Genomic DNA, 26,282 nt, shown 5'->3' with positions numbered 1-26,282 from the left:
CAAAAGGCTCACTAGGAAATATATAAATATGCTGATAAATGGAGTCCATAGAGGACAACTCTGTGTCTTGTTATTTACATTTCAAGCTATAAAAGTAGGCATATCTTTACAAACTGCCTTTTGTTTGTGCGCTGGTACCAAACTGTAGCAGGCGGTGTTCCCTGGCATCTGCTTTCTATCAGTGGAAAGTGCACGGTTCTTATCAGGAGAAGGGCTCACATGTAATCTTCCATATGTCCATCCTCTCCCACAGCCATAGAGAGGATGTGTATTGTTCTACAAAGGTTCCTGCTGGACTACACACACCGTAACATCCTACAAATCTAAGCTCTCTATGCACATCGAATATGCAGCAGAAACACAAGGATTGAGTTAGTATACAACCAACCCAATGAAGGCCCAAGAATGGCAACTAGATTGTCAGCTCATTCAGTATAAAAACAACTTTTCTGTTAAAGTATGTGTAATCCCTCACCTTGTAATACAACCAATTCAGTGTAAATTAGAAATTAAAGGCAAAACATTTGTGCATAGATATTAAAAAAAAAAAAAAAAAAACCCCACACATTCTAAACACCTTTTTCCCCTTTTTATAAGTGATCACTTACTCTCTGTTCTCAGCTGCATAAAGAGCTCAGAAAGCTGGGGGAGGGGAAACAGAAGCACACTGGTCTTTTTAATGAATGGCTGTGCAAGGTGGGTGGGTGGGGGAATCGGGACTCGTCTGATCATTGGAGAAGAGCAGGCTGAATTCTGAGCACAGCTAGAGAACTGACCACGTTGTGCTCTCCTGCCTTGTGTAGTCAGTTTTTGATAGGTAAGCAGAGGGACTGACAGGAACATCAAGGATCTCACACAAAGGAAACAATACAAAGAGAACAGGATATGTTTTCATACAAGTACATGGTACAGCAGGCACAAATATTAGGAATATGAAATGTTGGATTTACATATTCTTTAATACAAGCACGGTGTGAGTGGCATCCATAATCTGCTGCATTGTACTTCACAATAACGTAGAAGTCATCATCGGTACAAACTGCATATCAGGGCTAAAGGACACAAAAGACACTTAGAGAATGCCTCAAAGGCTGTACAAACCCTTTTTTTTTTGTTTTGTTTTTTTAAGTGTTTGACTATAATTGTACTTTACATTTTTTTTCCTGAAGGACCATTACTACATATTTTGTGCAACAATATTAAAAGTTGAACTCCAGGAAGATATTAAAAAAAAAAAAAAAAAAAAAAAAAACACAGTGGCTAACTGTTTAGCACTTCTGCCTGGCAGTACTAGGGTCTAGGGTCCTTGGTTCGAATCCCAACCACGGCACCACCTGCCTGGAGTTTGCATGTTCTGCCTGTGCGGGCTTCTTCTGGGTACTCCGGTTTCCTTCCTCACTCCAAAGACATGTTGGTAGGTTAATTGGCTCTTATCTAAATTGTCCCTAGTATGTGTATGTATGAACATGAATTAGGGACCTTAGACTGTACGCCCCTTGAGGGTTAGGGACTGATGTGAATGTACTATTTATATATATATATATATATATATATATATATATATATATATATATATATATATATATATATATAAAGCGCTGCATTAATAAAAATATTAATACTGCTTTAAATGTAACTTTTTAAAGGCAGGGTGAGTACTTTACTGAACTGATATCAGCCTCTTGCAATCTTGTACAGCAGGCAGAGCTCAGACTGGGAGAGAGTGATGAGAACCAAATCATTTGTGCTACGGAGCTCATGTGCTTACAACAGGCCAATAGGAGCACAGAATGACAAAGAAATGATGATGGCACTGCAGTGCTGGATCACTAGCTTTTGCTACCAGGAGATGCTGGAAAGTTTTCTAACGGCAGACCCAGGCAAGTTGAAGCGTTTTAGAGGTTTTTTTTTTTTTTTTTCTTTTAAACAAAGTTGCTTAAGGGCAGGGTGAATGGGTGGGATAGATGGAGGTTGCGAAATTTACTCAGTTTGGCCAAAAAAATACATATAAACATGTTTAAATAAATACCAAAAAGGTGCAACTGCACTTTGGTTAAGAAAAAAAAAAATCAATCCCCTCTGTGTGATCAATGTATAGTGCAAGGATTTTAACAAAGTTTGTTGCAGATTCTCACCGGCTTCTGCTTTTAAGGAATAGTTCTTTGTTGGAAAGTGTCCTGAGCACAGTGACTGTGAATGGGACTAATTCATTTTAACCAGCTAATGTATGCACATTGAGTGTTCTGATGAGAAAGGTTGTAGTGTCTGCATCCCATTTTTTGGAGGGTAGACACATGAAAATCTCTGTAAATTTCAGAGCTCAGAGGTCTACCGAAGAGGAAGATGATCACAAATGCTGTATGATATACAATGGGTCATGAACTTCGCCAGGAATGTGCTGAATGTGACCATTCACACACATCTGTGGCCCGGCCCCGCACCCACTCTCTCCTCATTGGCTGCGATCGACCATAGTAGAAGCCAATGGCTCCCACTGCTGTTTCAGCTAATGAGGAAGAGATCCAGGATAGTCAAGGCTCTCATGCACATCGCTGGATCGAGATGGGGCTCAGGTAAGTATTAGGGGGGCTGGGGGCTGATGCTCATAGAAGGTTTTTTGCCTTCATGCATAGAATGTATGAAGGTAAAAAGCCTTCAGCCTTTACAACCACTTTAACCATTTGCCGCCCGCCCTATGGCCGGAATGGCGGCTGGCAAATGTCATCAGCTTTCCGGGTGGACGCCATATGGCGTCCTCCCGCACATGCGCAGATTGCGCTCCGCAGAGCAGCGCAGCGGCGCGATCTGTCACCGGCCGTGTACCTCGGACACGGCCGATGACAGATCTGAGTAACGGCCCCCGTTGCCGGTACCATGTGACCAGCAGGTCACATGACAGTTGTATACAATGGATGGCTTCATTCATGCCATCCATTGTATACTAGTGTCTAGCTGTGAATGGTCACAGCTAATCACATGCACATGTCATGTGATTAGCTGTGTCCAAATCACAGCTAAGCACAAAAAAAAAGAAAACCCTGAATGAATCGATGTCATTCAGGTAAATGCTTGCTTATAGCAAAGTAATTCTTTGCTAGAAGCAAATTGTGCAAAAAAAAATATCGATCACTTCCCCAAAGTAGTACAATGTTACTATGGTAACATTGTACTACTTTGGTCATAGTGAAATATGAAAAAAAAAAAGTCTTAAAAAAAAGAAAAAAAATTTAATAAAAAATAATAAAAAAAAATAAATATATATATATATATATATTTTTTTTTTTTCATACTGTCACCAGTCAGTGTCCCTGATCACCGCCATGCCAGTTATATGATGACGCTGTACTGCACTGGTGACAATATGTAAAAAACAAAATAGTGAAACAAATTTTTTAAATTTTTTCATTTTCTGAAAAATGATGACAAAAAAAATACAACTTCAAAAAACTCGCCATGCCTCTTATGAAGTACATCGGACTGTCTACTTTGCAAAAAGGGGTCATTTGGGGGATATCTGTACTGTTCTGACATTCTTGGACCTCAAGAAATTAGATTGGCTGTCAGTACTTCAGGATTGATCAATATTCAGATCTATACCATAGTTTGTGAACTCTATAACTTTCCTACAAACTAAAAAACACATCCTAATTTGGGTTATTTTCACCAAAGACATGTAGCAGAATACATCTCGGCCTAAATTTATGAAGAACAATTATTTATTTGCAAACTTTTATAACAGAAACAAAGAAAAACATGTGTTTTTTTAAAAATGTTTGGTCTTTTTTTTTGTTAATTTAGCAAAAAATAAAAACCCCAGTGGTGATTAAATACCACCAAAAGAAAGCTCTAGTTGTGTGAAGAAAATGATAACATTTTAGTTTGGGTACAATGTTGTATGACCGCTCAATTGTCATTCAAACTGTGAGAGCGCTGAAACCTGAAAACTGGCCTGGGCAGGAAGGGGTAAAATTGCCCGGTATGGAAATGGTTAAGAGTAAGTTCAGGTTGACATTATTGTTCGGTTTAGCAATGCTATGGGTTTGGCTAAAAAGTTACATCAATGTCCTGTTAAATGATTTCTCATGCAAATCATGATGCTCAATCTCAACATTCTATTTAAAAAAATGGATCAATATAAATAAGAATACGAGAGATGTAAATGTATTTTTTTTTTCAACCAATATTAATACAGTTTTCAGACTAGAAGATGAAGTTTACAGGATATCAATGCGGTTATCGTAGACAACTGAAATCCCTGTTACCGTAAGGGTCAAACAAAACATTCTTAATATATAGTTGGGTGTCTTTTATTCTCTTATAGGGATTCCAAAATGCAATGAACTGAAAAAACAAAAACAAAAAAACCCCCCAAAAAGACAAAAAAACCCCCAAAAAAACACAGCCCTGTGTGTAACTTTAGGGAGACCATGGACTCTCTTCTAGACATATTTTAAAGCAACCACTAGATGGTATTGCTGATTTAGAGAATGAAGAAAGCACTTGTGAAGTCATTACTGGAACACTGTTTACTGCCCTATTACGTTACCTTGACCGTTCAATGAGGACAAGTGGTTTTCGCTTCCTGCTGTGCTAAAAATTCAATAACCTCACTTTTGGAATTTAAAAAATACGCATCTGAAAAGTTTAGCAAGATCAAGTAGCCAGAACCGGTGGCATCAATAATTCTATATTTAGCAGGTCAACAACATTTTACAAACCTAGAAAAGCAGCAGCTGAAAGGAGAGTTTCTTCTCGGTTCTGTGCATCGCTCAATGTTATGCTGATCAAAAAGAAGTAAAGCAGAAAAAAAGTTCTGTGTACAAGCCAGGAGATTGTAAAGCCAAACATTCCTCCACAAACCTCAAATGTAAACTGAACAAGGAGGGCGGTAAAGCAACAATTCACTGCACAGTGGAGATTGTTCACACTGCATATGTGGGAAAGTTGTGTATTTCTGGGCTCCAAGGGCCTGAATGCTAGGGAGTCTATTTATCAAGAAGCTGCACAGTGGTCCAGGTTGTCAGCTTCTTGGTGTGTTGGTTTTCTAGAAACTGTTTCCACAAACAGACTTCTCACATATTTATGAAGCTGCAATCCATAAAGCTTCATATGCACACTGGCTTTAAAAAAACCACGGCTTCTACTGGAGTTTTGTGTTTTGCCTGTAGAAGCAGCTTTATGTTATCCTATGTGTCCATGCACATTAGGACAATTAGAGGCAGAATTTAAAGGCAGAAGAAAGAAACCCTTCTGGATTGCATTTTTGAGAGCAGTTTTCTGGCAGAAAGAAGTGCTAAATGAGCCTAAATGTACCTAAACATGAGCTATTTTTTTTTCCTGCCAAGGGAATTGCCTCTTTAAAGCCATTGACCCTAAAGCTGGCAATCTAAACATGGTGATGTGCCTTTCAAAAGTAGAATTTAACCACAAGCCTACAGGGCACTTATACCCCCTTCCTGCCCAGGCCAATTTCCAGCTTTCAGAGCTGTTGCATTTTGAGTGACAATTGCGCAGTCATGCAACACTGTACCCATATGAATTTTTGTATAATTTTTTGTGACAGATAGAGCTTTATTTTGGTGGTATTTAATCACCTCTGGGTTTTTTATTTTTTCTTAAACAAACCAAAAACCACTGAAAATTGTGAAAAAAAAAGTTTCTTCTTAGTTTTTGTTATAAAATTTTGTAAATAGGTGATTTATCTAATTCACTGATGTGCGCTAATGAGGCTGCAGTGATGGGCACTGATAGGCTGCACTGATGGACACTGATAGGTGGCACTGATGGGCATTGACAGGCATCACTGATGGGCACTGAAAGGCAGCACTGATACATGGCACTGATAGGCAGCTCAGATGGGCACTGATATATGGCATTGATATGCACTGGTAGGCACGGATATGTGGTATTGATGTGGCACTGGCACGAGGCACTGATGAGCACTGACACAAGGCACTGATGGACACTGACAGGTGGCACTGCTGGTGCTACACTGATCATCAGGGCACACTGATCATCAGTGCCCTGATGATCAGTGTACATGTCCCCTCCGCGGAGAGCAGATTAGGCTCTCCTCTTCTCTCGAGCTGTCAGCGTGACAGCTCGAGAGGAGAGAAATGCCGATAATCGGCATTTCCCTGTTTACATGTGATCAGCTGTGATTGGATACAGCTGATCACATGACCGATTTTACATCTTCAGCTCTTTCCGTGATCGGTGATCCGCTGTGTCCAAGGGACACAGCGCACCGCCGATCGCCGCACTGCGCGCTCCCTGAGCCGCGCATGCACGGTGAGAATGGGAGGACGTCATGTGATGTCCTCCCAGAACGAGAGAACCACCTTGTGTCCGTCATATTACTATATGGTGGGCGGGAGGTGGTTAAGAGCTCAAGGTCACCTTGATACCTTCTTTGCTGCTCTCGATCTTGAAATGCTGACATTCTGTTGGGTACACTGAAAGCATACTGCAGATGGCCAAACATAAACAAATCAATGCTTATGCTGGCCTGGGTATGTAATGACAGCACTTCTGTAACCAAGAAAGAAAAGGTTTCATCTGCAAAGCTGCTTGGTGTCCCTATATATATGTGACCAAGCCAATTCTCAGCCATCACTGGTACCAGGACAACAGAGAAGGGACACAAAAACCTTCCAGGACAGGACAGGCACCTAATAAAATCTGACAAAGGTTCTAACTTTTGTTGTGATGCTATGTCTGTCTCTTGAGCAACAAGTAATGGTGGAAAAGGATCTGGGAGTTCTGGTAGATCACAAGCTTAATAATGGCATGCAATGCCAAGCTGCGGCTTCTAGCAAAATCCGCTCTTGTATTAAAGAGGTATAGACTCCAGAGAGAGAGATATCATATTACCCCGGTACAAATCATTAGTAATAATGGGCAGCACAGTGGCTAAATAGAGCTTTCGATGGTATGCAATCACCACTGGGTGTTTTATTTTTTGCGCTATAAACAAAAAAGAGCAAAAAATTAAAAAAAAAAAAAAGGTTTTCTTTGTTTCTATTATACAATTTTGCAAACAGATAATTTTTCTCCTTCACTGATGTGCATTGATGAGGCTGCACTGATGGGCATGGATAGGCGGCACTGATGGGCACGGATAGGCAGCACTGATGAGGTGGCACCGATAGGCAGCAGTGATGGGCACTGATAGGCAGCATTGATGAGCTGGCACTGATATGCACTGATGGGTGGCATGGATGGCACTGCTGGGCACTGACTGGCAGCATTGCTGGGCAGCACAGCTAGGCACAGGTGGGTGGCACTGCTGGGCACTGATCATCAGTGCCGATCCGTTATCAGCATTACTATCCTCACACTGTGACAGCGTGAAGAAAGTGCAGCCGATAACCAGCAACTGCATTTACCCAGTGATCTGCTGTGCTGTGTCATTGGATACAGCTGATCATGTGGTAAAAGGCTGCTGTGATTGGTCTTTTACCACATTACATTATCAGCTGTGTTCTTAAGACACAACGATCATGGAGATTGGCGAGTGCGTGCCGCGAGGGGCGCACAGGAGGGAACGTTTTGGGAGGATGTCATGACGCCCTTCCAGAACTGGACAACCGCACTGTAGCCGTCATTTGACTATAGCAGGGATGCCAAGTGGTTAAAAACAGATTTCCCTCACTCTACCCAAAACAAAATAGGCTTTCACTGGTGTTGGGCACTTGAAGACCACACCTTTTCTGACACTTTGTTTACATGTAACAATGATATTTATTTGCTAGAACATTTCTTAGAGCCCCCCAAACATACATATATACACATACATATATATATATATATATATATATATATATATATATATATATATTTCTTTTTAAACAGAGGCTCTAGAAAAAAAAATGATGGATTTTGCATTTTCTTTAATTTCACACAGTATTTGTGCAGTAGTTTTTCAAATGCAGTTTTTTGGGGAAAAAATACACTTTTTAAATTTTAATGCAAAAAAAAACGCAGTTATAACCTCAATTTTATTGTAATATATAAAAAATTATATTACACCAAGTAAGCACATTCAAAACAGGTCATGCTTTAAAATTGCGGACACGCCCGTGCTATGGTGACAAACAACGTAAATTTTACTATCCATAAGCGACGATTTAGAAGCCTTTACAGGTTTCCATTTTAGATGTACACAGGAGGTCTGGAGATAGAATTACTGCCCAAGACCTGACATACACGGTGATACCTCACATGTGTGGGGCGATCGCTGTTTGCGTGCATGAAAGACCAACATGCGTGTCAACTGAGGCCAGTCACTATACTGTTATATGTGAGGGTTTACAACCACTTTAACTAAAAAAACTAAACAGTAACCCCCACCTAACTCAAAATATACGTACTGCCATCAGCGGGCCATTAGGCTACCCATTCAAGAGGAGTTCATTAATTGTAGGTAGAAGATCTGCAATGAAATCTCCACGTCTTAACCTAAATGTAATATTCTGAGTTCAGGTGATATTTACTTTCAACATACATGGAGTGTAAGGTTCAGTCCTCTTTTATAAATGGGACGGAAAGATTATCAATGGGATTTTGAAAATCTCTCCAACCATTATATTCAATTATGAAGTACATGTTTACCAGGGTAAAGGGAAAATCCACATTCAGTGGACTTTTAGAACTGGATAGGGCCACAGGTTTCACATAAAAAAGCCATACTGAAGGTCTTATCAACAATCATGGCAAAAGCAAGGAGCATGAGATGTCAGGTCCAAACACTTGAATCACTGGTGCCCACTTCTTGCAGTGCCAAATAAAAAAACCATGCTGATGACCAAGCAGTACTACCACTCTTACTGGGGTCACAAGAAAAAGAAGAGCAGTTGAGAGCTCTTTATCGTTATGTTTTGGATCAGCGAATCAGCAAGTACTGATTCCAAATGCATAGGTGGGAGGTACTGGTTCACTGTTAGTTTAAACATACATTCTCAACCAGGGTTCCAAGAGGATCCTTGAACTGTGGACCTTTCACCTGATCGTGCCTGAAAATTACTGGTCCAATGCAACTTGGCAGAGCCAGCAGCAAGACACCAATGCACTGTTAAACTCTCTGTAAGGGTGGCATTCTAAGCACCACTTTAAGGGGGCAATCGTCCCACTGATAGCCAATGTAAGGGACATTCTTGCCTCTGATTCCATTACATTTAGTGGGGTTTTCTAATACTAGAAAATTTCAAGGGTTCTTCTAGGGTTAAAAGGTTGAGAAAGGCTGCTATAGAGCATAGTATGGTAGCTCTAGCTAGGCAGATCTTAAACACAAAAAAGCCTCTGGAAAGTGCCTTGTATAAAAATCAGAAGTTTTAAGCTGGCCATAGTTCGAATCTGCATGCAGGCAAGAGTGTGCTTAACTACTGAACTGTCTGATGGATTTGAACCATCTATGGGCAGGATCAGGGCCATCTTTAACGCAGGGCAAAAGGGCCCAGGGCCCAGAGCAGTTGATCCCTGAGTTTTTTTCAGCCTTCCGCCACTTCCTGCACTGCTCACATCTGTATGTACAAGTGACAGCTTATAAGAAGCTCTCCCAGCGGCTGTTCAGAACCCCCCCGCTCTACACATCGATCTCCATAGGGGAGCAGAGGAGGGAGGGGGAGGGGACTTCTGTAACCTCTAGCAACCAATTAGTGAGCAGTAATGATGTGCAGTAACCTCTAGCAACCAATCAGTGAGTGGTAATGATGTGCAGTAACCTCTAAGAACCAATGAGTGAGCGGTAAGAATGTGAAGTACTCTCTAGCAATTAATCAGTGAGCAGGAATGATGTGCAGTAACCTCTAAAAACCAATCAGCAAGCAGAATTGATGTGCTGTAAGCTCTAGCAACTGATCAGTGAGCCGTAATGTGTGCTGTAACCTCTAGGAATCAGTGAGTAGTAATGATATGCTGTAACCTCTGGCAACCAATTGCTGCCTGATCTGCTGCAGTAAATGATTTTGAGTCTAGCTGCTATTTACTGTATGTCTCAGAGTGGGGTGCTGGGGAGATGTGGCGGCTAGGGGACCCCAAAAAAACGTTTTCCCAATCAATATTAAAGACGGTCCTGGGCAGGATGATTGTAGATTGTTTTACAACAAGCATGTTGGAATGTTACATGTGGTTATTGCCAGCAGCTGTAGCCACTAGCAATAATCACTGTGTTCTCCCAGCAGGGACAACTCCAGTGTGCCCCCCTGCTGTAGGAACACACAGAAGGGATTCCCCCATCAACACAGTCAATAGAGCGATTTTCTTTCCTGCAATCCATGGTGGAAGGAAAGAAAATTTCATCATATATGGCCTACTTTAGAGGATACAAGAGCATCATGCTTGTATGTGTCCGCAAGCAATTCATTACATCATACTTGTCTAAAAACAGCCAATACATTTTAGGGATTTATATGTTTCTAGCCAGCTGATGAAACCAACCCTCCCCTCTTAATACAGTCTGTCAAGCCCAGATAAAGGGGGTCTAAATAAGCCCCCAAAACAAGTTGGTGTGGAGATTTTGTGCCCTCTAAAACTTCTTAGCAAGTACTAAAGTACTTTTCCCACGATATCCTTTTTCAAATTTTTTTTTTAAGTGACTCTTTAGTTAGATATTTGCACTTCAAAGCAGGTAGTAGAACAGGGTTAGGCAACCTTTGAGAGATGGGAATCTACCTGGACAAAATTGAATAGATCAAAAATAATCGGGGTGCAGCACCCCAATTTTTATAAAAGAAATTAACTAGCAATCCCCCTAAAAAAGTAGAGGCAGCATGAATAAAAGCTAGAAAAATCTATTAAAACTAATGTCACTGTAAAAATGTAAACTTAGCCTACCATAATAGTTAGCTGAGAAACTCTGCATTTACTTTCATTCACAATTTCTTTCATGTCTGGGGAGTAATTGGTTACCCTCACAAGTCTGATGCCAAAGTTCATTCTGAAAGCAGACATCTGATACTACAGGCTGATTGTCTTGAATAATTTCAGGCCTTCCTACCTGCTCTAATTTCTGGCCAGTGCAAGTAGTAGGTAGGACAGTGTACAGGGGTCAGAAGTAGGTAGGACAGTGTACAGGGGTCAGTAGTATGCAGGGCAGTGTACAGAGGTCAGTAGTATGCAGGGCAGTGTACAGAGGTTAGTAGTATGCAGGGCAGTGTACAGAGGTTAGTAGTATGCAGGGCAGTGTACAGAGGTCAGTAGTATGCAGGGCAGTGTACAGAGGTATGTAGTATGCAGGGCAGTGTACAGAGGTCAGTAGTATGCAGGGCAGTGTACAGAGGTCAGTAGTATGCAGGGCAGTGTACAGAGGTCAGTAGTATGCAGGGTAGTGTACAGAGGTCAGTAGTATGTACGGCAGTGTACAGAGGTCAGTAGTATGTACGGCAGTGTACAGAGGTCAGTAGTATGTACGGCAGTGTACAGAGGTCAGTAGTATGTACGGCAGTGTACAGAGGTCAGTAGTATGTACGGCAGTGTACAGAGGTCAGTAGTATGTACGGCAGTGTACAGAGGTCAGTAGTATGTACGGCAGTGTACAGAGGTCAGTAGTATGTACGGCAGTGTACAGAGGTCAGTAGTATGTACGGCAGTGTACAGAGGTCAGTAGTATGTACGGCAGTGTACAGAGGTTAGTAGTATGTACGGCAGTGTACAGAGGTCAGTAGTATGTACGGCAGTGTACAGAGGTCAGTAGTATGTACGGCAGTGTACAGAGGTTAGTAGTATGTACGGCAGTGTACAGAGGTTAGTAGTATGTACGGCAGTGTAGAAGGTTAGTAGTAGGTTGGGCAGTGCACAGAGGTTAGTAGTATGCAGGGCAGTGTACAGAGGTCAGTAGTATGAAGGGCAGTGTACAGAGGTTAGTAGTATGCAGGGCAGTGTACAGAGGTTAGTAGTAGGTTGGGCAGTGTACAGAGGTTAGTAGTAGGTTGGGCAGTGTACAGAGGTCAGTAGTATGTAGGGCAGTGTACAGAGGTCAGTAGTAGGTTGGGCAGTGTACAGAGGTCAGTAGTATGTAGGGCAGTGTACAGAGGTCAGTAGTAGGTTGGGCAGTGTACAGAGGTCAGTAGTATGTAGGGCAGTGTACAGAGGTCAGTAGTATGTACGGCAGTGTACAGAGGTTAGTAGTATGTACGGCAGTGTACAGAGGTTAGTAGTATGCAGGGCAGTGTACAGAGGTAAGTAGTATGCAGGGCAGTGTACAGAGGTCAGTAGTATGCAGGGCAGTGTACAGAGGTCAGTAGTATGCAGGGCAGTGTACAGAGGTCCATAGTATGTAAGGCAGTGTACAGAGGTCAGTAGTATGCAGGGCAGTGTACAGAGGTCAGTAGTAGGTAGGAGAGTGTACAGAGGTCAGTAGTATGCAGGGCAGTGTACAGAGGTCAGTAGTATGCAGGGCAGTGTACAGGGGTCAGCAGTAGGTCGGACAGTGTACAGGGGTCAATAGTAGGTCGGGCAGTGTACAGAGGTCAGCAGTAGGTAGGGCAGTGTACAGAGCTCAGCAGTAGGTCGGGCAGTGTACAGAGGTCAGCAGTAGGTCGGGCAGTGTACAGAGGTCAGCAGTAGGTAGGGCAGTGTACAGAGGTCAGCAGTAGGTAGGGCAGTGTACAGAGCTCAGCAGTAGGTCGGGCAGTGTACAGAGGTCAGTAGTAGGTCGGGCAGTGTACAGAGGTCAGTAGTAGGTCGAGCAGTGTACAGAGGTCAGTAGTAGGTCGGGCAGTGTACAGAGGTCAGCAGTAGGTCGGGCAGTGTACAGAGGTCAGCAGGATGTATGGCAGGGATCAGAGAGGCGTAGGCACAAGGAGGTCAGGAGGGCAAGGTATGGGGGGGGGTCAAAGGGGTGTGGTACTGGGGGTTAACGAGGGCACAGTGAAGGGGAGGGGGGGGTTCCAGCGAGCATGGTACTGGGGCTCAGGACAGCACGGAACTGGAAGATTAGGAGGGCACAATACAGGGGTATCCGGAGGGCTGGGATGTCAAGAGGGCATGGCACTGGGGAGACCAGGAGGGCTGGGGTGTCAAGAGGGCATGGCACTGGGGAGACCAGGAGGGCTGGGGTGTCAGGAGAGCATAGTACTGGGAGATCAGGAGGGCTGGGGTGTTAATAGGGCATGGCACTGGGGGGGGGGGTGTTAATGCAGGAAGGTATGGTATTGGGGGGGGGGGGATAAGGAGGGCTGGGTTGTCAGGAAGGCATGGTATTGGGGGGGGATCAGGAGGGCTGGCACTGGGAGGACAAGAAGGTACAGTATTTGGGAGGGGGGGTCAGGAGGGCTGGGGTGTCAGGAGGGCATGACACAGGGGGGACAGGAGGGTATGGTATTGGGGGGATCAGGAGGGCATGGCACTGGGGGGACAGGAAGGTATGGCATTGAGGGGATCAGGGGCTGGGGTGTCAGGAGAGCATGGTGCTGGGTGATCAGGAGGGCTGGGGTGTCAGGAGGGCATGGTACTGGGCATAAGGAGGGCACAGTGTTGTTTTGTAATGCACAGTGGAGCAGGGAGGGTGCTGATGATGGTCGCTTATGGCAGTACATGTGGCACTGATCCCTGCTGGCAATCCTCTCATCTTCCTATATGGTATCTCTTGGATAGGGGAGGAAGGAGAAACATAAAAAAAAAAAAGAAAAATTAAAACAAGCAAATATACCAGTCTATCTATTTATTACTGCTATTAGCATAAGGCTGGAAAATAGTTAATGTTGACAGAGTTTAGATCCACCTTAAGCCTCCATCCACAGCACACATGCAACCACCTTAACATATATTCTGTATGGTAAGAAGGTCCTACTGTATGAGTTTCCAATGGCAAAATAAAATATGGGCTGGGAAAAAAGACTGAATGATTTTTCTATACACGGTTATTTCTTGATGTAAACCCAAAACGAGTGACATTTAGTTTATTAAAGAATAGTGTATCGCAAATACCGCCCCTCTTTCACCTCTGTCACATTTCAGCAATGCTGATCTCCTGCTACCTCTTTGCAGCCACTTCTTGTCTACCTGAAGTGACGGCTTCGCAGGGAGAATTACCTGATGGTTCCAACAGTGGGCCATGCCTACATAATGTCTGTAACAACAGTCATTTGTAGTCTCAATCGGAAGCCTGTGTGACAAGGTGACAATGCAGCAGCACAACTGGTAAACAAGGATAGAGCGTTCTCTCCCTATAACAGAAAGTGCCTGAACAAGGACCTTCATAGAACAATTACAAACTTTTTGTTTAAAGATGGCTGCAGATTTAAAAGGATTGAAAATTACTTTTCAAACTGCATTAACACCTGAAAGTGGTTGTAAACCTCAGACATGAAATACGAACAAAGCATATCCCTCTATAGTGTGTACTTGTCTCAATTAAGAGTACTAAGTGTCAATTTTGTGTGCTGTTTTGTTCCTCTGCTATTAGCAAGAATCACTTCTGACAAGCTTTCTTGACACCAAGAGAAAAATGGTGACAGGGGAGGGACCTCCAGCTGACTGTCAGCCTCATCTCTGTTCCTGTGAACTGTGTGAAGGAGGGTGCCCCTTCCCTCCAATCAGCTGCCAAAGCTCTCCTCACTCAGCTCTGCAGAGTGCAACTTCATTTTTCTGACAGCTCGGACAAGCTTTATAAATTCTAGACTTTTAACAGTTGTAGAGAAGTGAAAACTTCAAATAAACAGGTACAACTTATATATGAGGATCTGTTTCATTTCTGTGTATCACCCAAAGCCAGTCACTTCACTGGGTATATGTAAGGGTTTACAACTACTTTAAAGTGTATGTGAGATTTATATATACTCAGGAATGACACAGTAAGATTTAATTCCAGGGAACTAGTCCAACTGTCTTTGTGGTGATGGGAAGGATTTTTTTCCTCTTAGGTAGTTAAGATCAGCAACAGTTACTCGGAGAAGGGAGTTTAGTTTGTATTCCTCACGACAAAAAGTGCTGGAATTCGTGAGGTTGAATTTCGGATGTGGGTTTTTTTTAAACCAAGTTAACTATATAACCATCAGCAGCAATGCCAGCTCTTAAAATTTAAGTTTCCATTTTATTTTAAATTGCATGGGCTTGGGATCTTGGAGTGATTGACAGTGTAATGACACTATACTGTATTCTTTATAGTAAACTAAATGATTAATATTGCTCTTGCTGGTAACTGCATGCTGGAATTTGGCATAGAAAATATTTGTGAGTTACCGGCAGGTTTTGGCTCGGAATGCACACATTTATGGCCTTCTGACTTTTTACCAGTAATAAAAGACAGAGGGGGAAGCCCATGGCTGAGGTCCATTTGGTGTTCCAGCCAGTGATTGGGTCTGCTCTAGAACCTCTTGGACGTTTGGACACAAAAGGAGAGAAAGTCATTACACAGGGGTATTGCACTAATATTAGGAAAGACATCATGTCGGGGAAACACCAGTAGACAGGGTTGTGTTTCCTCACTTATGGGAAGTAACTGCATGAATCACATTAGTGTGATCCAAAACTAAACAGCAACACACCAAACCAAAAAAGGGTCCTGCTATGATAATAAATCATCAACAAAACTTTTCCTGCAGTTACTGGAAGCGTCGTGGTATTTTTCTTTTTTAATCAATAATTATAAATAATTACATTTACAAACAGTATTGTGCAAAAGTTGTAGGCAGGTGTGAAAAAAATGCTGTAAAGTAAGATAGCTTAAAAAAAAAAAAAAAAAATAGACTATATATATATATATATGTATTTTTATCAATTTACAAAATGCAGAGTGAGCGAACAAAAGAGAAACATCTAATCAAATCAATATTTGAAATGACTACCTTTTGGCTTCAAACCAGCATTAGTTACAACACTTGCTCACTTTGTACACTTGCACAAAGTCAGCGATTTTGCAGAATTAGAGTCAGGTGTATAGTTAATACCAAGCAGGTGCTAATAATCATCAATTTCATATGTAGGCTGAAACACAATCATTAACTGACACAAACAGCTGTGTAGAAGGCTTAAAACTGGGTGAGCAAAAGTCAAACTCTGCTAATAAGGTGAGGTTGTGTAAGACAGTTTTGTGTCACAGGTCATAGACCACGGCAAGTACCTTAGCACAGCAACAAGACACATAATAGTTACACTGCATCAGCAAGGTCTCTCCCAGGCAAAGATATCAAAGTAGACTGGGTTTCAAAATGTGCTGTTCAAACTTTTAAGAAGCGCAAAGATACGGGCAACGTGAGGAGTGTATACACTGTAGTCGGCCAAGGAAACTTAATGCAGCAGATGAAAGACACATCATGCTTACTTCGCTTTGATAATGGAAGATGTCTAGCAGTACCATCAGCACAGAACTACTGGAAACCAGTGGGACCCAGGTATAGCCTTCTACTGTCTGGAGTCTGGCCAGAATGGTCTTCATGGAAGGATTGTGGCCAAAAACCATACCTCTGATGTGGAAACAAGGCTAAGCGACTCAACTATACATATAAACATAGGAACTGGGATGCAGAAAAATGTCAGAAGGTGCTCTGGTCTGAGAAGGCAAAATCTGAAATATTTAGCTGTAGCGGGAGGCAGTCTGTTCGCTGAAGGGTTAGAGAACGGTACAAAAATGACATACCATTACGGAGGTGTGTCATTGGACCCAAATTTATTCTGCAGCAGAAAAATTAACCTAGAACTACAACCAATGTCATTAACACACACATATATATATATATATATATATATATATATATATATATATATATATATATATATATACACACATATACACACACTTATATACATACACATATTATATATATATATATATATATATATATATATATATATATATATATATATATATATATATATATATATATATATATACATATATACACATACATATATACACATATATATACATACACATACATATACACATACATATATATATATATATTGTGTAAAGAATAAGTTCTGGAAATGATGGTTTTACCCCTGCAGATCCCAACATCGAGTCTGCCTGCGATTACATGAAGAGACAGAAGGATTTGAGGCAGCCTATATCCACAAAGGATCTGCGGTTAGCTCTCCAAGATGTTTGGACAACCTACCTGCCGAGTTCCTTCAAAAACTGTGTGCACGTGTACCCAGAAGAATTAATGCTGTTTTGAAGGCAAAGGGCAGTCACGCCAAGTATTGATTTGATTTGGATTTCTCTCCTGTTCATTTACTTTCTATTTTGGTAACTAATAAAAATAAACTATTAACACTTCTATTTCAGAAAGCATTCAGCACTTTTTCACAACTGGCTTAAACTTTTACACAGTATAATATATGTACCTAAAGCCCTTCTCCAGGCAAATGTAAAGCCCCCCCCCCCATATTCACAAATTTAATACAGCCATCTTAGACCACAATCACGTGACCCTCCATAGCACCCTTTTCGAGGAGTGCAGGCCAGTGGGGACTTTCCTACTCTATCCAAAATTAAATAAAAAAATTAAGATACACTTAATATTTATGGGCCAGTTTGGTAATATTTTTATCCAGGCTGGGAAATCAGAAAGAATTTTGAATATAGAGAGTCAAATCTTTTAAATAACAGGATATTATTAAGAAAAAAAACAAACACAAAACATGTGCTATAATAAAATACAACTCACTGGGCTGGAGCTGTTGGAAAAATAACTTTTATGTGCTTAAAGGCCAGATCTTTCTTCAAGACTTCCCGTATCCATGATCTGAGTCCTTGACCAGAATCACCTAAAGTTGGAAAAGATAAAGTGCAAGTATAAATATAAGGTAGCAGGGAATAGAGGTCATTTCAGTTTCATCTCTCTGAGTTTTAAACCTAACACATCTGCCAAAGTCAATCAAACACACTAGGAGCATTTTCTGATGGGAACATTTAGGAGAAAACTTTGGGGGAGATTTATTAAACTGGAGCACTCAGCATGGTAGCTGTCAGCTTCTAACTCCAGCTTGTTCACTTAGGCTTTGACAATAAAACCTGGAATCTGGTTGGTTTCTATGCAGAGCTGCATCAGATTTTGCACTCTTCAGGCAATACATTTTACAAGTAATCAGTTGTGGGTGCGGCCACCCTTCAGGTCCCTATAAATCTCCATAACCCTTGGAAACAAAGCAGGGGTGAAATACTGCAAAGGAAGTTATGGGTCAGGTGTCTGTAAGTTGCTTGTACAATAATGTTTGCTAGTGCAAAAGGGAAGGTGTGTAGGGCTCTGGAATAGTTTCATTCAGTAAGCCAGAGGTCTCCAAACTTTTCAAACAAAAGGGCCAGTATACTGTCCTTCAGACTTTAGGAGGGCCGGATTAGGGCCAGTGAGGATAGAAAATGTCCTGGCCCCAGCATCAGTGAGAATAAACATGGCCGCAGGGTTGATAGTCAGTAGGAAGAGTAGTGCCCTATCATTGGAATCCGTGGGAAGAATAGTGCCCCATCATTGGTTTCAGTGGAAGAAGTACTGCCCCATTGTTGGTCTCAGTGGGAGGAATAGTGCCCCAAGGGCCGGAAAAAGGGTAGCAAAGGGCCACATCCGGCCCTCGGGCTGCAGTTTGGAGACCCCTGCACTAAGCTATAAAATCCACTTTGCTCTCCGCAATAAAAATGTACACAGAGTTACAGAAGCAGACACAAAGATATTTCTGTACCTTTCACTTTCAATACATTTTTATTAACCACTTAAGGACCACCTGCCCACAATGTACTGCAGATGGGCGGCCCGTGCAGGCAAAGCGACGTACTGGTATGTGGCTGCCTGCTTCCAAGTTTAGGCATGCGCATGCACGTCCCCACCAACACCCACTGTTATTGAACACAGCGGGAGTCTGTCAGCAAGCCCCAGCCAATGATTGGCCGGGTCCTGCTAATCATCTGTGTCCAATCACAGCCCAGAGCCCTGTGTTACATAGTTAGTCTGACTTAAAAAAAGTCAAAAGTCCATCTAGTTCAATCATTAAAAAAAAAAAAAAAGTTATAACCCTATATCCACAGTTGATCCAGAGGAAGGCAAAAAAAAACAGCACAAACTAATTTGCTCCTGCAGGGAAAAAAAATCCTTCCTGATTCCCTGAGAGGCAATCGGATATTTCCTGGATCAACTTTACCTATAAATGTTAGTATCCAGTTATATTCTGTGTATCTAAGAAAGAATCCAGGACTTTTTTAAATCAATTAATTGAGCTGGCCAGAACCAACTATTGAGGGAGTCTATTCCACATTTTCACAGCTCTCATTGTGAAGAAACCTTTCCATGTTTAGAGATTAAATCTCTTTTCCTCCAGACGTAAAGAGTGCCCCCTTGTCCTCTGTGATGACCTCAGGGTGAATAGCTCTACACCGAGTTCACTATATGAACCACTGATGTATTTATAAATGTTGATCATATCCCCCCTTAATCTCCTCTTCTCAAGAGAGAATAAATTCAGTTCCTCTAATCTTTCCTCATAGCTGAGCTCCTCCATGCCTCTTATCAGTTTGGTTGCCCTTCTCTGTACTTTCTCCAGTTCCCCAATGTTCTTTTTGTGAATTGGTGCCCAAAACTAAACTGCATATTCCAGATGAGGTATTACTAATGATTTGTACCGAGGTAATACGATATCTCTCTCTCTATATCTCTTAATACAAGAGAGGATTTTGTTTGCTTTAGAAACCACAGCTTGGCATTGCATGCCATTATTAGGCTTGTGATCTACCAGAACTGTGTTGACAATCAACAAAGGTCTCTGTACAAAGAGAATGATCTCAGTTTCTTATCTCTGCAAAGCAGGAATAGGAAACAAAGAGATCTGTTAGTAAAAGCAGCACACAGTACATTGTTAGGCACACATCTATCTCCTTGATAATCTCTTAGGTGCCAACCCCTTCCCAGCCAGTGTCATTAGTACAGTGATAGTATATAGTATTATCACTGTATTAGTGTCACTGGTGATGTCAGTGGCAGTTAGTCCCCCTCCCCCCAGGGCCAATTAGTAGCAGATTGCCAACCACACTAGTGTAGTCCAATTCTAAGTTGATGATCACCACTATCAGTAGTACTTAAAAAAAAAAAAAATTAGCAGAATACATCTTGGCCTACATTTATGAAGAAATGTGATTTTATTTTTTATTATGTATGTTTTATAGCAGAAACATTTTTTTTCTGCTTATATATTAAAAATTATAAAAAAAAACCCAGAGATGATCAAATACCACCAAAAAAAGCTTTAAATTGTGTGAAAAAATGAAATATAAATTTTGTTTGTGTACAGTGTTGCATTACCTGTTAAAGTAATACAGTGCTAAATAGGAAAAATAAAAGGTCATAAAAGGGGTAAAACCTTCTGGAGCTCAAATGGTTAATGTATTTCAAAATACAGATCATAACATAAAAGGGAACAGGTAGGTATGGACAATGCACTGTTAGTCACGAGGACTATAGCCACCATTAACATACTATAGTTCCATATGTAGGCATAATGAAAATCTGTAAATATTCAGATTAGTAAACCAGCGATATAAAGGTGATCAGTACCTAACTGGTAGATGATGTGGCAGCTAACCAGACACAATCCAAGATGTGGTGGAGTCTGTATCTTTCAATCTTCCGTAATCAATCCCGCCAGCAGCCTATATGCTGGACAACAATAGGAAGCCATAGCATCTGCACCAAGCTTGGTGTTGGCTGGCAATGGGTCTCTATAGGTAGGTCTGGTGCATACACATCGACTGGAAACCTGGAGAAGGGAGGACCACGAGCTACACGGCAGAAAGGTTGGCCAGCCCCAACTTCGCCTATGATGTCTGTAATGTGAATTAGGGCTTGTTCACCCCAGAGGACTACAATGCACGTGTTTCATGCTTGAGGCAAGTTGTCTTTGATAGTCCATTTAAATCAAAAAGGCTGTTAAGCCATCTTAACACACACACACAATATGCCCTGCAGCACTTTCTGAAGCCCAACATAACATATGAGGCATATAAAAGTAAATTTATGGAACATTACCATACATTGTGGCAAAGCGCTTTGTAACACACACTGCGTTGTGAATGAGCCCTTACAATGTTAATCAGAAGGGAAAACCCGTTGGATTGAATGAGTTGAGATATAATTGATGTTGTTCTTTAAATACAAATGAAACCCAAAAACGGCTGTAGTTGGTAGTTATTTTAAAAACTGGAAAGCAACCTGCAACGGATATGAGCTAAACAAACTTTTGTTTATTGTGAGTTTAGTAAATTGCAAAAATATGCACTTGCACGAAACCACCCCCCACCCAAAAAAAACAAAACAAAAACACAAAACCGAAGAGGAGCCACTCTGGTGCCAAACCCCCGGCCTTTAACTAACATAATAAAACTTGGAGTATATGATTCCCCTTGCATGAGACAACATCATACACAAAGATAAATTAAAAATGTAATTTAAAAACCAGCAACAGGGGAGTGTTTCTGATTTGGGGGATTAGTCAATGAGGGTCTATTTCTCTTTTCTGGGAAATTACTGCTTGCCAGATCATTTTAAACATATACAAAGAGATTACCCTAGAATTTAAAGCATTTGTACTAATCACGGTCAGAGTGAAATGACAAATTCTTGAAACTCACATTTAAATCTTCGAGGGGGTGAAAACGTGTTTGGCTGTCCAACGCAATAAAAAGCTGTAGGATTTCTAATTACAAAATGACTCACATGGGCAGCAATTTTGGGTTTTTTTTTTCATTAGTTTTAAAGTAAACCTGGAGGCTGCCATCGCTGACCTCTGATGAAAGTGCTAGTTTCCAGGATGTCATGCTCACCCTTTTGCTTGCAATTGCTGACCAAGTATACAGATAAGGGCTTCTGACTTTCCTCAAAGCTTCTAGATCTGTATGCATCTCCCAGGTGAGTGATTTCAAGTATTAAATTCAGTGAATCAGCATAACAGCAAGGAAACTGGAATTTTCACAGGATTAGGAAAGTCCTCAATTTCTCTGTCATGCTTACTTTAATAAATGCCTAGAGAAGGATATAAAAAGTACATGAAAAAAATAAAGTCAATCACAAAAATTCTAAGCCAATTCAGAACACTGCAGCTGGAGTAAAGGGACTTTGTTCTCATTCACCTTAAAGTGGTTTAAAAGTCTGAAAGTTTTTTTATCTTAAAGTGGTTGTAAAGGCTAAAGTTTTTTACCTTCATGCATTCTGTGTGCAGCAGCCCCCCTAATACTCACCTAAGCCCCCTCGCAATGTGCACTGCGGAGAGGACTGTCTCTGCCTCCCCTCATCACAACAGCTGGCAGCAGAAAGGATGACTGAACTCTTCCTGCAGATCCCACACCTCACTGTGCATCCGTAGAACCGCCTCGTCTCTACCTTACCTGGTCTCAGCATTCAGCAGACTCTGGCAGCTGACTCCAGCCCTCTTCTGGTCCTCCTCCAGACCCTGCACTGTCTGCTTCCCAGCTCCGCCCTCCAGCTTCTTCTCAGCAACAGCACAAGTTGAGGGGGGTGCACTGTGATGTAAGGAAGGGTGGGGGACACTTGACTTCTGATGGTGAGGAAACTCTTGAGAGCTAATGTAAGTGGGATGGGGTGCTCTGGAGATCTACTTATAATTATTATGAGATTAATAAAATTCTGTCAACCACAAGAAACTATTGGAGAGTGCTCAGACAGAACACCATGGCAGAACCATGTTCTGTCTAAGCGGTCGCCAATAAAGTCTCTTGTGGAGGACACCAGTTATGTGTGACCCTCCTTTTCAGACTTGCATCATCGGCTACAGGAGTGTGAGTGGGCACTGCATTCACTATATCTGGTCTTCCACAGTACACTGAACATGGAAATGCAATTATTTTAGTAAATATAAAACTGCTAAATACCTTTTTTCATCAGCAGATAGAGAAATCTTATGACTTCCATCAGTGTACAACAAAGCACTGGTTAAAGCTTGTAGGAGGAGTTTTCATTCTCCTCTCACTGTCCTATGAGACTGCAGGACCACTGACTCTCTGTCTGGACAATGCTGATTGGACCTGTGCTGATCACATGCACCCTCCCAAGGAAAAAAAAAACACTCTCTAGCAGTACACACCAAACTAAGCATGTGCAGCTTCCCCCAAGGCTCTGTTCTATCAGCAGATGGATTGGGGACAGTAGAAAATGGGAGGATCAAAGAAGAAGGATCAAGCATCCTTTTTACACAATGCAGAGGATTAACTCCTTAAGTTCCACAGTGGGTATAACAAGCATGCTTTACGGCATATACAGAGGACAACCATAATATTGATGTGGCCTTTGTTGACATTGAGTTGGACACCCCTGCTCTAGATAGTGAGGCCATATTAAAGGATGAATGCCCTGCATCCTCCACCTTTAAAAATACAAATGAGCTTCCAAATTTCTTTTACTTTAAAATGTACACGGTGCATACTAGAGTCTTTTCAACAGCACTTGGTACAGATGTTCATAATTGCTTGTTCCAAAAAAGATTGTCTAGCAAGTGCACCCATCAGCATTTATCCACACAGGGATTACATTATGGTGGCTCAGAACAAGGGAATGCATACAGCTGCCAGCGGGAGGCCCACAGACTGCACCGCAGGTCACTGGCTCCAGGCACCCTCCACTGGACAACTCAGTCACCATTAGTCAGGACTTTATTAGTACCTTTAAAGATCTCTCTTTTTTTCTGCCGACTTGTGTTTTTCTGCTGAGCACGAGGAGACCTTTGATGGTTTTCTTCAGCTCGTTTTGTAACTCTGCCAAAGGCTGTGTCACATTGCTGCCTTTACAAAACCCTTTATAAACCATCAATATAGTATGTTTGAAAAGGATAAAAAAAAAAAAAAAAGGACTGATAGATAGATTGGGTTGCAAAATGGATAGTGGAAGTCCAAAAAAAAAGGTATGAAGTATTTTGGTAGAAGAGACTTTGTATGCCTCTCTTGCCTAAAATGAAAACCCTTTCACTTTATGCTGGCATACTTTTTAAAAAAATAAACACTGCCTGAGGTGCATACACAGTACAGTGTACACTCAGTATCTGCAGGAAGCTGAAAATTAGAGCCGAGTGCCTAGATAATGCAACGCCATCATGCAACTCTATCACTCCAATCACGTGGCAGCCATCAGGTGGAAATCTGGCATTGGACACACCCAGGAGTATTTCAGATCCTGAAAATTCTTTTACTGGTGTAGCTCTACAAGAAAGCGTGGATTGGAATAACCGCCTGCCAGACTTCCAAAAAGTAGTACAATTTCTCTTCTGTAGAATGGCTTGCAAAACCAATATATTGGCTGCAACCCGCAATGCTACTCAAATGTCAACTGGCCACAATAGTCAACTGCTTACACCAGGGGTATTGAATTAAAATTCAAGGCGGTCAGGTCACTAAAATCTTCTTCTGGCCGAGGTCCGCAAATAAATGTCCCCATTAGCGTTCTCCCTCCAGAGTAATTTATTACATTGGGTGCCACCATCAGACTTCCCCCGTAAATCAGTTGCCACTGTCAGAGTACAACCCCTATTATATTGTAAAGCGCTGAGCAAACTGTTGGCGATATATAAATCCTGTGTAATAATAATAATAATCAGGTGTTCCCATCAGTGTCCCCATACATCAGGCATTCCCATCAGAGTGCCCCCTTACATCAGGTTTCTGCATTAGAAGGCCCCCTTATATTTGGTATCTCTCATCAGTGTGCCCCCTTACATCAGTTATCCCCATTAGAGTGCCCCATTATACAGGGTTCCCCCATCACAGTGACACCTTACATAGGGTGTGCCCATCAGCGTGCCCCCTTACATCAGTTGTCCCCATTAGAGTGCCCCATTATATAAGGTTCCCCCATCACAGTGACACCTTACATAGGGTGTGCCCATCAGCGTGCCCCCTTACATCAGTTGTCCCCATTAGAGTGCCCCATTATATAAGGTTCCCCCATCACAGTGACACCTTACATAGGGTGTGCCCATCAGCGTGCCCCCTTACATTAGGTGCTGCCATCAGAGTGCAACTTTACATCATGTATCCCTATCACATCAGGTGTGTCCATCAGAGTGCTCCTTTACATCAGTTGTCCCCCTTTACATCAGGTACATCACATTGCCACCTTACATCAGGTAATAAGGTGCCTCCTTACACTCAAAGTACCCCTTTCCATCCTATTTCCCCATCAGAGTGCTCCTTTCCATCACATGTGCCCATTAGAGTGCCTCTTTCCACAGTATGTGCCCATATTTGCTCCCTTAACATAACATGTGCCCATCAGTGACCCTTAGCATAAAATGTGCCCATCAGTGACCCTTAGCATAAAATGTGCCCATCAGAGTGACCCTTAACCTAAAATAGGCAGCATGCTGATGGGCACATTTTATGTTAACCACATTACCGACACACACACACATATATATATATACACACATACATACACACACACATACATACACCATTCTCTGTCTCGGCTGTCAATCAACGGGTCCCGACTTTTATTGCTATCACAGATAATGTAAATATCTCTTCTGACTGCAATAGGCATTGACAGGTATTCTTTTTTGAGAAATCATCTGATCTCTCCAAGATCGGTGTGATCAGATGCTATCCCAATTTACAAATGGAGCCATTTATATCCTGCGAAACTGAAGTGATGAAATGCTCATAGCTTCCAATTTCTTAGACTAAAGAGATGATTGGAGCCATTCTGGTCTCTGATCAGCCAGCGGATCTGCTGGCTGCATTCTCGGATTTCCCTGTAGAACAAGAGAGCCCAAGAAAACTGTGGAAGGCGACAGGAGGAATTGTTTGTGAAAACAATTCAGCAGCTAATTAGCTTTTACATGAAAGCCTACCACCAGCTGAAAAAAACTATACCAGGATGATGCCTGTAGCTGCAGGCATCATCCTGGTATAACCAAAGTCCAGCAATGTACCAGTACATTGCTGGTCCATGTTGGGCCTACATGTAACAGCAGAGAACATGGGCATATGATGAATCGGGTTTGTGGATCAATATGACAACAATTACCGTATTTTTCGCTCCATAAGACACACTTTTTTACCCCCAAAAAAGGGGTAAATGTCAGTGGGGGGCGCAGGTGCATTCACACCCCAAAACAGGAAGTAACGCAAGATTACGTCGCTTTGCCAAGAGCGGATACTCGCCCGCAAAATGCGGGTAAGTGGTTGGCAAGTAGTTAAAAACAAGAAAACCTTAAAAAAATATGTTTTAAAACATTCTCAATATGGTATTTTTATTTTATTTATTTTTTAAATACTTATATCAGAATACAGTAGTACAATATTACCATAGTAACATTGTACTATTGGGGGGTGGGGGGAAAAATCAGGGATT

The 26,282-nt window shown here is 41.8% G+C and overlaps 1 protein-coding gene across 2 annotated transcripts in view; it reads right to left on the bottom strand.

Moving 5' to 3' along the window:
• The window catches only part of LYPLAL1 (lysophospholipase like 1), a 74,610-nt gene that overhangs the window by 27,386 nt on the left and 20,942 nt on the right, over positions 1 to 26,282 (bottom strand). For both annotated transcript variants that reach the window (XM_089685017.1, XM_089685015.1), the window contains exon 2: positions 17,610 to 17,709. In XM_089685017.1, the coding sequence (XP_089541143.1) occupies positions 17,610 to 17,709 (100 nt within the window). The remainder of the gene's footprint in view (positions 1 to 17,609; positions 17,710 to 26,282) is intronic.

The sequence above is a fragment of the Staurois parvus genome, unplaced genomic scaffold, assembly GCF_062004578.1.
Source record: "Staurois parvus isolate SC_StPar_1 unplaced genomic scaffold, SC_StPar_1.0 ptg000362l, whole genome shotgun sequence".
Taxonomy (NCBI): domain Eukaryota; kingdom Metazoa; phylum Chordata; class Amphibia; order Anura; family Ranidae; genus Staurois; species Staurois parvus.
The sequence above is the reverse complement of the archived record's forward strand: the minus strand, read 5'-3'. Positions and strand labels throughout refer to the sequence as shown.